The 13016-nt window shown below is 46.2% G+C and overlaps 1 protein-coding gene across 13 annotated transcripts in view; it reads left to right on the top strand.

The window, feature by feature from the left end:
- Positions 1–13016, top strand: part of WDPCP (WD repeat containing planar cell polarity effector) — a 201271-nt gene that overhangs the window by 38415 nt on the left and 149840 nt on the right. For 6 of the 13 annotated variants that reach the window (XM_087886501.1, XM_087886517.1, XM_087886488.1 and 3 more), the window contains exons 2-4: positions 606–813; positions 1893–2020; positions 5580–5662. In XM_087886501.1, coding sequence (XP_087742627.1) covers positions 5602–5662 — 61 coding nt within the window. In that variant the 5' untranslated portion in view covers positions 606–813; positions 1893–2020; positions 5580–5601. The remainder of the gene's footprint in view (positions 1–605; positions 814–1892; positions 2021–5579; positions 5663–13016) is intronic. The other 7 variants (XM_087886514.1, XM_087886492.1, XM_087886516.1 and 4 more) reach the window with 2 other exon arrangements.

The following is a 13016-nucleotide window of genomic DNA, read 5'->3' as shown; positions in this document are numbered from 1 at the left end:
CGGAAAGGGCATCCCCAGGGTGGTCCGGGGTGGAGATGTATAATTGAGTATTGTCGGCATACTGATGATATCTCACCCCGAAACCACGAATGATCTCACCCAGAGGCTTCATATAGATGTTAAAGAGTAGGGGGGGAGAGATCTGACCCCTGAGGCATCCCACAAGTTAGATTCTCTAAATCTTCTCCTTATTTTTAATTTTAATATTATGAAAACAAATTTTAATAGAATATGAGGGAGAGGGGTATCCATTACTCCCCAAAAAATAAAAGTGAAGAATATATCATTGTGAAAAATAAATAATATTAATTCAATTGTTTACATATTATTGCAAATGATTATTGATATTAATAATAATATTTATTTTAAAAGAATATAACATCACAGCATTAATATGGTAATATTTACTAAAACAGATTACGATCACAACACAAGAATTCAAGCTAATATTCTACTTTCAAATGCTAAATCTATATATAAGCAATTTAAGATAGCAAAAATCTGATTTGTATGTGGTTTATTTTGTTGGTGGTGGTGCTAGAAACGTGTTTTCTATGAAGGCAGAACTATCTTCATTTGTTGATTGTTTTGGAAATGTTCACTAGACTTCCTGTCAAAATGACAACCAGCTCTCAACCTGGTCATTTATGAAGAGGAAATAAAAGATACAGATTGGAGACAGATTATCCTGCAGAAAATCTAAATAGTTACTAAGAGCTAATACAAGATGGCACATAATCAAATGACAGAAGAAGTAAACTGATCTTTATTTGTAAAGATCAGCTTTGACTCAACACTTACCTGGAACAAAAGGTAACTTTACTTATTTCAAGGAACATAGCATTACTCCCTATATCATGACTAGATTCACCTTTTGGTAAAAACCAACTTTCTCCTTTCTTAGTAAAGAACATATCCATACATTTAACAAAATTGACTCCTTGGTTACATGTCTACCCCTTATGTAGCATTTGTGGACACTTTACTTCTTTTAGAAGGATGGCCAAACAGTTGCTGTGCTTGGAATATTCTTTTTGTAGTTTTGGTCATTGTCATGTGCTGAAGTTCAATCTCAGATGGTATCTTTGCAAAGTATTGCTCTCAGATTAAAAGTGGAATTTAACATATAGCAAGCAACACACCATTATTTCCACAATATGTATAGGTTCAACATTTTAAATCTGAAATCATTTAATTTTTAATGTTTTACTATATTAATTACCATATTTTTTGCTCCATAAGACACACTTTCTCCCCCCAAAAGTGGATAGAAATGTCTGTGCGTCTTATGGAGCGAACATTGCGTCAGAGACTGTGTAGTGTATTACCTCAGGGGTCCCCAACGGTGGACCAGTGCCGGTCTTTTGGTGAATAGCAGCCAGGCCACGGCAACTGGGTCGTTTTATAGTGCTGAACCCTGCCTCTTCTGTCTTTGTCATTTCCCGCCTCTTCTGTCTCTTTTCCGCAGTGCAAGAGTCAATAGGCAGAGCTGGTACATGAGAGGACACCTATCTGTAGTCCTTTCAGGCTCTGCCTGATATTTATTTTTTTGTTTTCCTCCTCTTAACCTAGATGCATCTTATGATCGGCCATGAAATGGAGTGTATGGGTTTTTAATGTTCTCTTTTAAATATTTTTTACAGGATATTGTTCGCATTGTCTTTTTTGCTGTAAGCCGCCCAGAGTCCCTAGGGAGTTGGGCGGCATAGAAATGCGACTAATAAAATAAATCATAAATAATGATCAAGTGCGTTTTATAGTGTGAAAAATATGGTAAATTGTACACTTCCCAGCACCCATCTATGAGTGAGATGGACAGTTAAGAAGTTTGATATATAAATAAAATAAATAAATAAGTTTGATAAATGCCAACTTTCTCACACTTCTTCCAGGCTATAACCATTCTAGAACTATACCAGGCAGCTATATGGATTCATCTGTCCACACTTATCCACCTGATTCAGATGAAAAGCTTGCAAGCCATCAATATGTGACTTGCAGAGATCATAACAAAAAACTGGTTAGTTATTTTTAACGATAGTTTTTCAACCTGCCCTCTTATACTACATAGTCTTTGTTTCTTAAGATTGTCTGCAATGGTTTTAGGAACAGAAGTATGTTCAGTGGATGTTATGCCTAGCAGCATGTTATGAATGGATGGAGTTCACATCGAAGACTCTTAAGATCTAAAAATTTTCACTTGGGGCAATGCATAAGTATATAATTACGCATGTGAATTGAGAGAGGATAACTTGAAAAACTTCTAACTATTTAGTTATTTTCTATTGCAAAGAGTAAATATTTTAATATTTGCTTACTGGATTCACCAGTGAGCAAGACTTCAAGATGCTATAACAGAATACTGAAATTATTAAATATAATTTCTTGCTACTAAAAATTATCACCTCTATGTTTGATAATTATATAAATACTATTAAGTATTCAGACAGAAGAGATATGAAAAAATCAGTGGATGTTTCAATGGATCTTAAGATGGTTTTTTCTGTGAATACACTGGCACACATTAAAAATGAAATTCTGACGCCAACTTGCTAAAAAAAATAAATATATACTCATACACATACATGCACACACCTATACATATGCCACACACACACACACTACATATATATACATATATATATATATATAAATCATAGTCCATTTTGAATACATAGCAGAAAAAAGAGTCTTGAGAGTTAACAAGGTTATTATTATTATTAATTCAATTTATATGCCGCCTTTCTCCGGAGACTCAGGGCGGCCTACAATGCATTTAAAAACAAAAAAAACAAAAAACCATTATAAAAACATTTAAAAATTAAAACATTAAAACCCATTCACACCATTCATGGCCAGATCTTACAAGATCGCAACAGCGAGATCAACAGCCCCAGGCCTGCCGGAAAAGCCAGGTCTTCACCACTTTTCGGAAGGCCAATAGGGTGGGGGTGGTCCGGACCTCAAAAGGTAACTGGTTCCAAAGACCTGGGGCAGCCGCAGAGAATGTCCTCCCCCGCAGGCCCGCCAGCCGGCATTGTTTAGCTGACGGGACCCGGAGGAGACCAACTCTGTGGAATCTTACCGGTTGCTGGGAGCTATGCGGTAAAAGGAGGTCTCAAAGATAACCTGGCCTTGAGCCATGTAGGGCTTTAAAGGTAATAACCAACACCTTGAATTGTGCCCGGAGCAATAGGGAGCCAGTGCAGCTCGCTGAGAATTGGTGTACTGTGAGTGTATCTAGGTGCATCCATGACAGCTCGCGTGGCTGCATTCTGGATCAACTGTAGTCTCCGAACACTTTTCAAGGGTAGCCCCATGTAGAGCATGTTGCAATAATCTAACCGTGAGGTGACAAGGGCATGAGTGACTGTGAGGAGAGCTTCCTGATCCAAGTAGGGTCGCAATTGGTGCACCAGGCGAACTTGTACAAAGGTCCCCCTAGCCACAGCTGTCAGATGTTGCTCTAATCTTAGTTGTGAGTCTAGGAGGACACCCAAATTGCGAGCCCGTTGTGAGGGGGACAATTTCTCCCCCCCCCTTGAACCAAGGATGGACAATCAACATAGTCTTTAGGAGGCAATACCCACAGCTACTCGGTCTTGTCTGGATTAAGTCTGAGCCTGTTAACTCCCATCCAGATCCTCACAGCCTCCAAGCACCACTGCATCACTGAATTGACGTGGGGTAGAGATATACAGCTGGGTATCATCAGCGTACTGCTGATATCTCACCCCGTATCGTCGGATGATCTCACCCAGCGGCTTCAAGTAGATGTTTAATAGGAGGGGAGAGAGGACCAAGCCCTGAGGCACCCCGCAAACGAGGGGCCTAGGGGTCGACCTCTGTCCTCCTACCAACACTGACTGTGACCAACCAGAGAGATAGGAGGAGAACCACCGTAACACGGTGCCTCCCACTCCCAACTCCCTTAGTCGTCCCAGAAGGATACCATGGTCAATGGTATCGAAAGCCGCTGAGAGGCCAAGTAGCACCAAGATGGAGGAATGACCCCCATGTTGGGCTCGCCAGAGATCATCCATCAGTGTGACCAAAGCAGTTTCTGTGCTGTAGCCAGGCCTGAAGCCAGACTGAAAAGGGTCCAGATAATCTGTTTCATCCAATGACCGTAGGAGCTGAAGTGCCACCACTTTTTCTACAACCTTTCCCACAAAGGGTAGGTTGGAGACTGTACGAAAGTTCTTTAATTCTGCTGGATCCAGGGAAGGCTTCTTGAGGAGGGGCCTTACGACTGCTTCCTTCAATAGTTGCGGGAAGGACCCCTCCCTCAAGGACGCGTTAACTAAAGCCTGGAGCCAGCCTCGTTTCATCTCCCTGCTGGCTGAGACAAGCCAGGAGGGACACGGGTCCAACAAATGGAGGAACTCATCGGCCCTGCAGCCTTGTCGACTTCCTCAGGAGTCACAGGCTCAAATTCATCCCACACAATAGGATTAAGACCTGCCCCCGTCATCTCAGTCGGAATTGCCCAATCAGAGTCCAGGTCCATCCGAATCTGAGTGACTAACCGACAGAAACTGCACAAACTCCTCAGCTCTACCCTGCAAGGGCTCCTCCACTCCCCCTACATCAAGGAGGGAGCGTGTCACCCTAAATAGGGCGGCTGGGCACGAATCAGCGGATGCAATAAGTGCAGAAAAATGTGAACATTTTGCCGCCCGTATCGCCACTAAATAAGTCCTAATATAGGCTCTTAAGAGTGTTCGGTCAGATTCGGAGTTACTGGTCCTCCAGTGTCGCTCTAGACGTCTCTTCTGGCGCTTCACCTCCTGGAGCTCCTCGGTAAACCAGGGAGCTTTCCCGGATCCAGGTTGATACTATAAGGTACAAAACTATTATAGTTATTCTGCTTCGGATACCACAAAGACTCCTCCCAGAAGGTAACAAAGGTAAATAGCTTTTATAAGCTATTTTATGCATTTAAAAATTGTGTGCAAGATGTCATTTCAAGGAATGGTATAATATTCTGATATTATTTCTTGGCTGTTTGCTGGATTTCAGTTCATGCCTGCTTTTTTTCTTCACCTTAAATGTCCTTTAGTCATATTTGCATTCTACAGACATCAACACCATCATCTACTCAAAAAGCAATTGCTAGTCTTTTATGTAAATTATTACTCTGCAGCTTTACTGCCAAGATTTATGGCAGTATGACTATGTTACATTCAAGCACTCCTTTTCAACAACAGCTGATTTCAGAGGGCTACATACAATATCTGCTAATACTATTGGCATTCTCTCCTTTTCTCTTCTCCTATTTGCATTCCTTACATAAGCCCAAGTGTCCTGCAGCGAGTTTCCAAATCACTGGGGCAGATTTGGGAACACAGAAGAGGCGAATCTAAGTCATTTGTTCTGTTGGGGAGGGATGCAACTAAATACAACTTTAAGGTAGAAAATTAGAGAAATAAGTGTGAATACATACACACACACACATTATATATATATATATATATATATATATATATAAAATACAGTTATATATATACAGTTGTACAATGATAAAGAAATTTCATTATTTTTCATCTAATTGTTGCTTCCATCTCTTTTTTCTCTAGAATTAAGTGCATACTGTTATAGATGACTGTCTTTCTCTCTGAAATGCATCTCTGGTCCGTGAAAAGCATCTTATATGTTGAAGGTAAAACAGATGTTATCTTTTTTCCCAATTTTTAAAGAAACTTTCCAAACCATGTTAATATTAAGCTTAATGTGGTGCATTGCACTTAGTTTCCAGATTCATACAGTGTACAAAAACTTGTTATTCATTCTTCAAGTGACAGCATTCATTCTCCAATCAACACCATCTGAACAAAAAATGGTGATATCTCCTGTGCGCTGCTTGGAGAGTCCAAGCAATGGGTTCAAGTTTAGCTTGGTTGGCGAGAGACTGAGTTGAATTTGCCTAGCCATGCCTCTTTCTCCCATGAGTCTTCAGTGTTTCAACTCAGTCGGCCTAAAGAGACTTGCTTTAAAATTCTCCGTCTTAGAAAAAATCTTTAAAATATTCTGCCAGCCACAGAAGAAGCCCTCTTTCTCCCTTTTCTCTTAAAACTTAACTCTAACAGTCTGAGGTGTTTCCCAGCGGTGCGCAGCGACCGCCAGGAGCTCCGTGAAGCTAATTAGCTCCGGAGCTAATTTCATTTCATTTCATTTTATTAGATTTCTATACCGCCCTACTCCCGAAGGACTCAGGGCGGTGCACAGCCAAACAATAAAAACACATACAATACAAAATTTAAAAAATAGAATAAAATCAAATTAAATAATTTTGGCCCCGACAAATTTAAAACCCCAAACTTTTAAAACCAATTTAAAATTGAATATATAAAATACTAAAAGATATTTAAAATTTTAAAAATCTTTTATAAAAGAGGGGGAAAATTAGGCCAGGCCGGCCTGGTGAAATAGTAAGGTCTTTAAGGCGCGGCGGAAGGTGCGCAGATCCGGGATCCTCCGTATCTCTGGGGGGAGCTCGTTCCAGATAGTAGGTGCCCCCACAGAGAAGGCTCTCCCCCTGGGGGCCACCAGTCAGCATTGTTTGGCTGACAGCACCCGGAGGAGCCCCTCTCTATGGGAGCGTACCGGCCGGTGGGAGACTATTGGTGGTAGTAGGCGGTCCCGCAAGTACCCGGGTCCTAAGCCATGGAGCGCTTTAAAGGTGGTAACCAGAACATTGAAGCGCACCCGGAAGACCACTGGGAGCCAGTGCAGCTCGCGCAGGAGGGGTGTTACATGGGAACGCCATGTCGCTCCCATTACCACCCGTGCAGCCGCACTCTGCGCCAGTTGGAGCCTCCGGGTGCTCCTCAAGGGGAGCCCCATGTAGAGAGCGTTGCAATAGTCCAGGCGGGAGGTGACAAGGGCATGAGTGACCGTGCATAACGAGTCCCGATCCAGAAAGGGATGCAACTGGCGAATCAGGCGAACCTGATGAAAAATCCTCCCGATCACGGCCGTCAAGTGCTCTTCTAAAGACAGCCGTGAATCCAGGAGGACGCCCAAGTTGCGAGCCCTCTCCGTGGGGGCCAATGATTCGCCCCCAATAGTCAGTGATGGCGTCAACTGACTATATCGGGACGTCGGAAACCACAGCCACTCAGTCTTGGATGGGTTGAGCCTGAGCCTGTTCCTCCCCATCCAGATCCGTACGGCCTCCAGGCACCCGGACATCACTTCAAGGGCATCGTTGGGGTGATCCGGGGTGGAGATGTACAGCTGGGTGTCGTCAGCGTACTGATGGTACTCCACCCCGAAACCACGGATGATCTCGCCCAGCGGCTTCACATAAATGTTGAACAGGAGAGGCGAGAGGACCGACCCTTGCGGCACCCCACATATGAGGGGCCTCGGGGTCGACCTCTGTCCCCCTGTCAACACAGACTGCGACCGGTCAGAGAGAAAGGAGGAGAACCACCGCAACACAGTGCCTCCCACCCCCAACTCTTCCAACCGGTGCAGCATGATACCATGGTCGATGGTATCAAAAGCCGCTGAGAGATCTAACAGGACCAGGACAGAGGAGCACCCCCTGTCCCGAGCCCTCCAGAGATCATCAACCAACGAGACCAATGCCGTTTCCGTGCTGTACCCGGGCCTGAAGCCCGACTGGAACGGATCCAGATACGTCGTTTCATCCAGGTACTGGGGGAGCTGTTGCGCGACCACACTCTCAACAACCTTCGCAACAAAGCGAAGGTTGGAGACCGGACGATAATTTACCAACATTGCCAGGTCCAGGGAAGGCTTCTTGAGGAGAGGCCTCACCACCGCCTCTTTCAAGGCGACGGGAAAGTCACCCTCACTCAGCGAAGTGTTTATAATCCCCTGGAGCCAGCCTCGTGTCACTTCCCAGGAAGCCAGTACTAACCAGGAAGGACACGGGTCCAATAAACAAGTGGTCGCGTTCAGTCTACCCAGAATCCTGTCCACGTCCTCAGGGGTCACAGGATCAAACTCATCCCAGATAACATTCTCAAGACCTGCCCCTGTCTCTCCCCCTGAGACTACCCAGTCGGAGTCCAAATCTTCCCGAATCTGAGTGATTTTGACCTACAGATACTGAACAAAATCCTCGGCTCTACCCTCCAAGGGGTCCTCCCGCGCTTCCTGGTGGAGCAGGGAGCGGGTCACCCTAAAGAGGGCGGCCGGGCGATTATCTGATGACGCAATAAGAGCAGCAAAATAACTACATTTCGCTGCTTTTATCGCCACTAAGTAATTCCTAATGTGGGATCTTACTAGTGTCCGGTCAGATTCAGAAAGACTGGCCCTCCAACTACTCTCTAGGTGTCTTTTCCGGCGCTTCAACTCCCTCAGCTCCTCTCTTGCCTCAGGGGCTGATCCTAATTGCCGCCATTAACAGCACAGCGGAGGCGATCCTTTTAAAAGCAAATTCGGCTCCTAACAGCTCAGAAACGCAGCGGAAAGCCTCAAACGCTTCAGAAACCGTCGTGGGATTGTTAATTAGCAGTCTTTTTTTATCGGAAACACAGCAAGGAGCCCCGTAAGTTTGGTGATCGGGCCTAGCATTTCTGGCTGATTTACTGCTATTGCCTTTTGTGGTTTGGGGATTGTTGTGTCTGTCCTGCGCCATTTGATTATTGCTGCCTTTCTCTCATAGCGTTATTAGAGCTGGTCATTGATCAGTCTCACGCCTAATACCTAACAGCAGTGGAAAATTGCACTTACACACTGTTGTGTCAGTTTGGCGCCATATTTACCAATACTGGAGTGAGGAATAATATCACTATTATAATCATTGTCCTAGTAAGCTCTTCTGATTGAATTGCCTTTTTTTCTTGTCATTCCAAGATGGCGGATTGCAGCTCCTCTCACTCCAAAAGTACTGCATCCCATTCTTCTGCTTCTAAGAGAGCTAAGTCTTCAGATCACAGTAAGGCAATTGGGGCTCAGCCTGGGCCTTCCACCAGATCCAAGGCCTCTTCTTCCACAGCTGTTGATAAGGATGCAGAAAGAAGGCAAAAAGCCTTAGAGAAACAATTTGCAAAGACAAAAAAGCAGGCAGAAGCCTCCTCAGGCCTAGGCCTTGTCATTGTTCACCCAGAGCCTAATATCCCTCCAATTCAGGATACACCTCCTTCTGCTTCAAACGAAGATAGATTGAATTGGTCTCCAGATATTACCTCAGATCCTCCAACTGAATTAATTGAGAGTGCTGTGGAGGTTATTCCCATATCAGAACAGGGCTCATCTGATCAGGGAGTCATTCCAGTACCTAGGAGGTTAGCTCCTTCAGCTACTTTCACCCCTACAGCGGCGGGGCTCCGCCCTGAGGTAAACCAGACCCCTGTTCTTTCTCAGGAACTCTGCCAGATGTTAGCTCATTGTCCAGGGCATAGACTCTGCCCTGCTTAGAAGGGGCATTCCTGCTCCCGACTCAGCTGATACCACTCCCAATGTACACCAAGCCCACCAGAATAGGGTTTATTCCCAGGCCCCTCACTCGCCTCATGATTCTCAGGGCAGTGAATGGTCTTATACTGGGGAGGAGGAAGAATTTGCAGATCATGATCTTTCTGAAGATGAAGGCAGATCTCCAGACAAACCAGCCTTCACTGGCCTTTTCAACCCTAGCATGTTCAAGACCTTGTTATATAAGGCCAAAACCATGGCCAATCTAGGGGTTGTGGCTGGGGCATCTGACTGCTCGGCTGAGCAGGATCCCCATGCTCGATTATTTACAGAACCGGTCACTACCCAGGACGCTGTTCCTTCTCCCAGATTATTCATAGACATTATCAAGAAGCAATGGCTTCAACCTGGGTGATTCTCTAATCCCAGCGGATTAGACAAAAAGATGTACACTGTAGAACAGGAGGTTGAGGGCATGCTTAAGTTGCCTACAATAGATACTCCCTTTGCCAATCTAGTATCTTCCAATATTCTCTCCTCAGACTCTGCAGAAGGGCTGAAGACCGAGGATAGGAAAGCTGAGATGTCAGCTTGTAAGACACATCAAGCAGCTGCCTGGACGATCAGATCAGCCACGGCAGCTTCCTTCTTTAATAGAACCTCCCTCCTGTGGCTGTGCCAAATGCAGGCAAGAGCTCCCCATGGAGATGTCAGATTACACCAGGACATCAACAAATTAATTGTTGCAGCAGAATACTCTGCTGATGCAACCCTTAATGCGGCTAAGTTCGCTTCCAGGGCCCTGGCCTCTAATGTGACTTCCAGACGATTATTATGGCTTCACCATTGGCAAGCCGATATGAAATCCAAATGGAAATTGGCGTCTGCTCCTTTTCAGGGCAATAATCTTTTTGGTGATGTTTTAGATCCCATTTTGGTAGAGACCAAGGATAAAAGGAAGGTACTTCCCCTGTCTCACAGGAGGACAGACAGGAGATACTCTCCATATTATCGCAGGCAGTCCTTTCGTGGGGCGGAGGGCGGTTACTCCACCCCAACCTATCAGAGGACTTACCCTCCAACTTCAGACTGATCCCAGGATAGGGCTCAGTTCAGGGACAGGTCTAGACAACCCCAGTCTAGGAGACCCTTTCGAGGGGCCGGCGGTAGACCTTACCGCAGGTCCAAATGACTCCCAGTCACACGTTCCCATTGGAGGCCACCTCTTAAGGTTCTCAGCCCAATGGGAGCTCATCACAACCGACGCCTGGGCTCTGCAAACCGTCCAGCTCGGTCTCACATTGGAGTTTTCATCCCTCCCTCCAGGGAGATTCATCTCTTGCACTCTTTCCAGGGATGCCACCAGGAGGTCTCTGATGGAAGCCGAGATCCTTCATCTACTTTCCATTCAGGCAATAGAACCGGTGCCTGTCTCACAGAAGGGTCTCGGTTTCTACTCGATCCTCTTTCTGGTTCCCAAGAAATCGGGGGGTTGCAGGGGAATACTAGATCTAAAAAGACTCAACAAACACATCAAATACAAGAGATTCAAGATGCAATCCTTAACCTCTATTCTAAATTGCATCAGACAGGGGGATCTGCTTACATCCATAAATCTAAAGGAAGCCTACCTGCACATACCGATTCGGATTTCACACAGGAAACATCTCAGATTCTGTTACGCAGGGCAACACTTCCAATACAGGGCCCTCCATTCGGCCTGTCCTCTGCCCCCAGGACGTTCACAAAGCTCCTGGACGTGGTGGCAGCCCATCTGCGGGCTCGCCCAATCAGGCTTTTTGACGACATTTTGATTCAATCTTCATCCATCAGGCAGGCGAGACAGGATTTGTCAGAGACTATTCAGGCTCTGCAACTTCACGGGTTTTCAATAAATCTAGAAAAGAGCCAATTAATTCCATCCCATTCTATCCTTCATTTAGGTGCCCGGATAGACACAGTCAGTTGCCAGGTTTTTCTGTCACCAGAACGTCTAGTCAGCATACGGGCCTTGATACATCGGGTCAAGTCAGCCAGGTCTGTCTCCCTCGCAGTATTGTCCCAGTTGCTAGGGAAAATGATTTCATGTCTGGCCATCGTTCCTTGGGCAAGGTTACATTCCCGAACCTTACAATGGTTCCTCCTACCGAGCCAATGAGCAGGGATCAGTCACTCCACAACAAGAGTCAGAGTGCCTCCAAAAGTTCTCCACTCCCTGAACTGGTGGACATCACCTTCCCTAGAGAAAGGCTGTCTCTTCAAGGAACCGCCACGTCTAACACTAACTTCAGATGCCAGTCTATTCGGCTGGGGGGCTCACCTGGGTTCCCAGATGGCACAGGGCAGATGGTCACCACAGGATCTGTTACACAACATAAATTGGTTGCAACTCAGAGCTGCCCACCTAGCTCTCCGTCATTTCCACCTCTCGCTAACCAACCATCATGTGTTGCTGTTAACCGACAATGTGACCGCCAAGGCACATGTGAACAGGCAGGGAGGCACCCGGTCCAAGGACCTGATGTCTGAAGCAGCGAGTCTCACCTGCTCTCCCTCCAAGCGGAACATATTTCAGGCGCACACAACGAACAGACGGACTGGTTGAGTCGAACAACTGTCGACCACTCCGAATGGCGTCTCCATCCAGACCTGTTTCACCAACTGACGACCAGGTTTGGCCAACCATGTGTGGATCTGTTTGCAACACCAAAGAACACTCACCTACCATGGTTCTTTTCCAGATTCCTGACGCCGGGGGCAGAAGCAACAGATGCCCTTTGGGCGCCCTGGCCTCGAGGCCTTCTATATGCATTTCCTCCGACACCTCTACTACCAAGGGTCATCCGGAAGCTTCTGGACGAACAGGCAGCAATTCTGTTGGTGGCTCCGCACTGGCCCAGAAGGGTTTGGTTTGCGGACCTAGTGTCACTGTCAGTGTCCCGCCTGTGGAGGATTCCGCCAGACGGGATTGTCCTAAGCCAGGGGGCAGTTCAACATCCCGAGCCCCAGTGGCTCCAACTGGCCGTCTGGCGATTGAGCGGGAAATCCTGAGGGACTCCAGATTCTCAAGCGAGGTCGTTTCCGTCATCCAGGCGTCTCGTCGTCCGTCTATCACCAGGATTTATGACGCCACTTGGTCAACTTTCTCTAGCTGCTGCCGAAAATCGGACATTCCTCCCAGGGCAGCTTCTCTTCCGGATGTCTTGAATTTCCTACACTCAGGATTCAAATGGGGATTACTGCCAACATGCTCCGCAGACAGGTGGCCGCCTTAGCGACTATTCTACAGGGAGAGGGTCCTATCCCTCTCTATCAACACCCCAAGGTGAGGAGTTGCTAACTTACGGCCTCCTCCAGTCCATAGGTATCCTTCCTAGGACTTGCCTCTCATTTTGCAAGCACTCATGTCTGCTCGTTTGAGCCCTTAGGATCCGCCAGCCTCAAAATACTTACCTTCAAGGTCGCCTTCTTGATAGCAATCACTTCTGCAAGAAGGATCTCCGAACTGGCGGCACTGTCGGTACGTGGAGATCTATGCATCTTTTACTCCGACAGGGTGGTCCTCAGGTTGAACCCGACTTTTGTACCAAAAGTCAATTCTTGGTTTCACAGGGCACAGG

This window comes from Pantherophis guttatus, chromosome 1, assembly GCF_059756535.1.
Source record: "Pantherophis guttatus breed Tessera chromosome 1, ASM5975653v1, whole genome shotgun sequence".
Taxonomy (NCBI): Eukaryota; Metazoa; Chordata; class Lepidosauria; order Squamata; family Colubridae; genus Pantherophis; species Pantherophis guttatus.
Note: the sequence above shows the minus strand (reverse complement) of the source record. Positions and strands in the feature narration are given on the sequence as shown.